Source organism: Mastomys coucha, unplaced genomic scaffold (genome assembly GCF_008632895.1).
Source record: "Mastomys coucha isolate ucsf_1 unplaced genomic scaffold, UCSF_Mcou_1 pScaffold12, whole genome shotgun sequence".
Lineage (NCBI taxonomy): Eukaryota > Metazoa > Chordata > Mammalia > Rodentia > Muridae > Mastomys > Mastomys coucha.
The window spans coordinates 713,092-717,644 of record NW_022196894.1 but is presented as its reverse complement, the minus strand read 5'-3'; the positions used below and the strand labels follow the sequence as shown (position 1 = coordinate 717,644).

General features: G+C 49.7%; 1 protein-coding gene across 2 annotated transcripts in view; it reads left to right on the top strand.

The window, feature by feature from the left end:
• Positions 1-4,553, top strand: part of Adcy9 (adenylate cyclase 9) — a 134,767-nt gene that overhangs the window by 111,214 nt on the left and 19,000 nt on the right. For both annotated transcript variants that reach the window (XM_031361023.1, XM_031361021.1), the window contains exon 7: positions 1,964-2,172. In XM_031361023.1, the coding sequence (XP_031216883.1) occupies positions 1,964-2,172 (209 nt within the window). The remainder of the gene's footprint in view (positions 1-1,963; positions 2,173-4,553) is intronic.

Below are 4,553 nucleotides of genomic sequence, written 5' to 3'. Positions count from 1 at the left end.
AGTAATATTCATCAGGGATACTTGAGAGGAGTGGATGGAAGAACCCAGTGCCTGGTTGACACTCTGGGTAGTGGATCTCAGCTTTCTCTCCCTTGGCCCCCACCTGACCTGAGTGTCCCAGAGTCCAAAGTACACCATCACCTGACCTGGGACCAAGAGGTCCCACACAGATCTCACTTGCTCATTGGCAGAGCTTTATGTCTGTTATGCCTAGGCCATTACCCAGAGAGACCATGGCATATAAGATATGGCTGTTTGCTTTGTGAGTTAGAATTGCTGCCCTGTCAGTCTCCCACTAGACTTGGGATTCATACCAAGCACGAATCCTGCTGGAACTTACCTAACGCAAGAAATATTAAGCTTTAGCAGATGTTGGGAAAGTTGGGGACCCTGGGCATTCAGGTGAGAATGAAATCCCCCCAAGCCCACCCCCACCAGCTACCCTGAGTCTTCCTACTCAAGCCCTGACTACTCCCTAGAGTGCTTCTTAGATCCTCAAAGGAGTAATGATGCACGTGTGCATCTGCAGAGGAGGTCACTGTGGCAGCCTCACCTCCAAGATCTTAGGTCTTTTTACGGGACCTCAAGTTAGGACCAAGCCCATGGTTATCCTCAGAGCCTCCGAATCCCATGGGCGAGTAGGAGGCCTCCACTCTAGCTCTGTGTCCACCTTGCTCAGGTGAGTTCAGGCTTGACATTGGGGCTGACCAGCCCTCTCATTCCCCAAGGCCAAGGCCTGACTTTCCCCATTTTCTACAGATCCTGGGATCCATTGAAGGCTGAGGAACTAGAATCAAACTGGAGGGCAGGTTACAGGCCTCTCCCTCTCACAGACCTCCAGCCTCCTTCATCCCTGAGTCCTGAAGCCCCATCAGCGGTGTGCCGTGTCTTCCTTTCACCTCGGCCTCAGACTTGAGATTCTGTATCTTCCTTCTAAGACAGGCCTTGGGTGCACTTGGGGGTCAGCTCATCTGGCTGCAGCCCATTCTGGCTCTTCATCCTGTGTTCTTCAGGATATCCACTGTGGGCCTCCATCTACACACAGGAGCTATGTCTTCTCTCCCCCTATCCACTGTGGAGAGCCCTTACTTGGGTAGCACCTCTCTGTAGGGACTACAGGGGTCTGGAACTGGTCACATTTTTGGACACATCATATGATAGCAGTTTCCTTCTCCCGAATTTCCTGGCAATATGCATGTGCCTCTTTAGTAAACACCACCCAGTCACCGTTTCTTGTGCCTATTATTCCACGGTCAGGCTGCCCTTCCCTTCAAGCTTTGTTTCATGTTCACCCTGCACCCAGCAGCACACCCACATGGGCTTTCTCCCTTAAAAAAGAAATACATAGTTTATTCGATTTTTATTTCATGTTTGCTTTGCCTTCGTGTATGTATGTGCACCACAAGTGTGCCTGGTGCCTGCAGAAGACAGAAGAGGGTATTGGATCCCCGGGGACTGAAGTTGTGGGTCATTTTGGACCACCATGCATGTGCTGGAAATGTCACCCAGGTCCTCTGGAAGAACAACAAACACTCTCACCCCCCTGAGCCTCCGTCCCAGCCTGGAAGGCTCTCTGAGAAAGGTTATATTCTCTCATTTCACACACAGAGGCTTTCCTCAGCTGCTGCTTAAGAGTGTACCTGTCTTCCTGTGAAGCTCTCATGTCCCTCCATGCCCTCCTGCCTTCCCACTGCATTCCCGGGTGTGCTCTCCTGGACCCTAAGGCAGTAGCTCATCCTCCAGAGTGAGCTACTGTGTAAACGTGTGTGAGAGTCTACTGACTTACAACCTGCTGCTGTGTGGCCCTCAGCAAGCTTCTTACTTTAAATGTGGCGGTAGTGAGGAGATGATCCGCGTGAACCACACCAGCTTCTGTCCCGGTCTGGACTTGTCCCTCCACACTATTCTCCCTGAGGGCACAGCTGAGGACACAGCTCATCCCATCCTCTCTTGTTCTAAACAGGTCATAAAGAATTCTCCCGTGAAGACGTTCGCCAGTGCCACCTTCAGCTCCCTTCTGGATGTCTTTCTGTCAACCACGGTGTTCCTGATTCTCTCTATCACCTGTTTCCTAAAGTACGGAGCCACCGCCACCCCTCCCCCGCCGGCTGCCCTGGCCGTCTTTGGTGCAGACCTGCTGTTGGAGGTGCTTTCTCTCATAGTGTCCATCAGGTATGCCCCATTGGAGAAGTGGCTCCACTGCTTAGCCTCTAGCTCCCTCTTCTGGCTCCATGGTTAATGGCAGGGGCTGGGTGTGGGTGGGGGGGGGAAACAGAACTTCATTTCCTTCCTCCCACTCCATTTCAGGGCATCCTCCCTGCACTAACCATCACTCCACACAGGTGGCACACTAGAGGGTCAGCTGCCCTGCAGCCCAGCTGATGCCAGATCTAAATTAGAGATTAAAAGGAGAAACAAGAAAGAAGAAAGGGGGAAGGAAGTGCAAAGAGAGTACATGACAGGCAGCAGCAGAGAGCAAGCCTCTGCTAACCTAAGGGCCAGGCTAGCCCAGTTGAAGAAGTTGTGTCAGTTTCTGAGCTTGGAATAGGCAGGTACTTAGATATGACACCAAGTGTGCAAGCAACAAGAAGAACAGATAAACTGGACCTTATAAATGTGTTTACATGTCTAGTTATGTAGAATACTATCAAAGTCTGGCACGGTGGCACACACCTGTAATCCCAGCACTTGGGGGATGGAGGCAGGAGGATCAAGAGTTCAAAGCTACACCGGGCGGTGGTGGCGCATGCCTTTAATCCCAGCACTTGGGAGGCAGAGGCAGGTGGATTTCTGAGTTCGAAGCCAGCCTGGTCTACAGAGTTAGTTCCAGTACAGCCAGGGCTATACAGAGAAACCCTGTCTGGAAAAATCAAAAAAAAAAAAAAAAAGAGTTCAAAGCTACTTTGGCTGCTTAGCAAGCTCAAGGTTACCTGGGCTACACAGACCCGTCTAAAAACAAACAAAATTGCTAACATGGAAAGAGAGAAAACAGGGGCTGGAGAGATGGCTCAGCAGTTAAAAACACTGGCTGCTCTTTCAAAGGTCATGAGTTCAATTCCCAGCAACCACATGGTGGCTCACAACCATCCGTAATGAGATCTGATGCCCTCTTCTGGGGTATATGAAGACATGACAGTATACCTGTATACTTAAATTAAAATCTTTAAAGAGAAAGAGGCGGGGGGGGGGGAGAGGGAGAGAGAGAAAACCTTAAAAAGTGGGGAGGAATATGGATCACATCAGGGACAAGGATCTAATATCTGTAATTTATCAAGTTGGTGCCACTAAGTCATATAAAGACAAGCCAGACCACTTTATTTTTTTTAATTGAAAATGTTTTTTTCATATTCTGATCACAGTTTCCGTTCCCTCAGCTCCTCCCAGATGGCCCCACCCTCCACCCATCCAACTCCAGGCCTTCTTCCCCTCTCTCTTTAGAAAACAAACAGGCCAAAAAGGGAGGGTTACAAAAGAAAGAAAAAGCACATGAAATACACAGGCTCAGTGTCCATCTTGTGTTGGCCATGTGCTGCTGGGCGTGGGGCCTACCTGTAGGTGTGGTTCATATAGCTAGTGAGACTCCATTGGAGAGAATAATGTTTCCTTTGCAAGCAGCTGTCAACTGAAGATAACTTCTCGGTTACATGGGAGCTCTTGTCCACTTCTCCTCTCAGCTTTGAGACCCCATCTGGCTTGGACCAGTGCAGGCCCCATGCACACTGCCTTCGTCTCTTTGAGTTCATGTGTGCATTAGTCCTGTTGGATTTGGAAGACACTGTTCTCTTGGAATTATACATCCCCTCTGGATCTTCCCACCCTGTCTTCTACACAGCTCTCTGACCCCTGAGGGAGGGTTTCATAAAGGCATCCCATTTAGGACTGAGTGTTTTGAGGTCTCTGACTCTATTCACATTGTCCAGTTGTAAAGGTTTCTATGTTCCCATCTATTTCAGGAGGGAGCTTCTCTGGCTGAGCAGGACAATGACCCATGGGAACAGCAGAATAAATATTTTAAATAGACAAAAGAACAGACCAAGGTTCTGGGAAAACCACAGGTCTCTCCATGTCCTTTAGGTGTGGGTGCCCGTCTCCTGCCTACTGTGACCGTGGGTCCTTGCACCACGCCCAGCCTAGTTTAGTCTACTGATAACTGCCCCTAGGAGCTAAGACAGAAATGGCAAGGAGTGCCTTGTCTGTGAGGTTTCTGCTGCTTCCACTTAACACCCAAATGCAGAAAAACAAACAAATAAACACAACAACAGCAATAAAACAGCTTAGATCTGGCCCCAAGACTTCCACATTTTATCTTTTCTCCCTTTGGGGTGAAAACCTCCCTCCCTCCTTTCTCATCCTTCAGTCCCCCGCTCCTTTCTCATCCTTCAGTTCCTCCCTCCCTCCTTTCTCATCCTTCAGTCCCTCCTCCTTTCTCATCCTTCAGTCCCTCCCTCCTCCTTTCTCATCCTTCAGTCCCTCCCTCCTCCTTTCTCATCCTTCAGTCCCTTCCCCCCTTTCTCATCCTTCAGTCCCCCCTCCTTTCTCATCCTTCAGTCCCC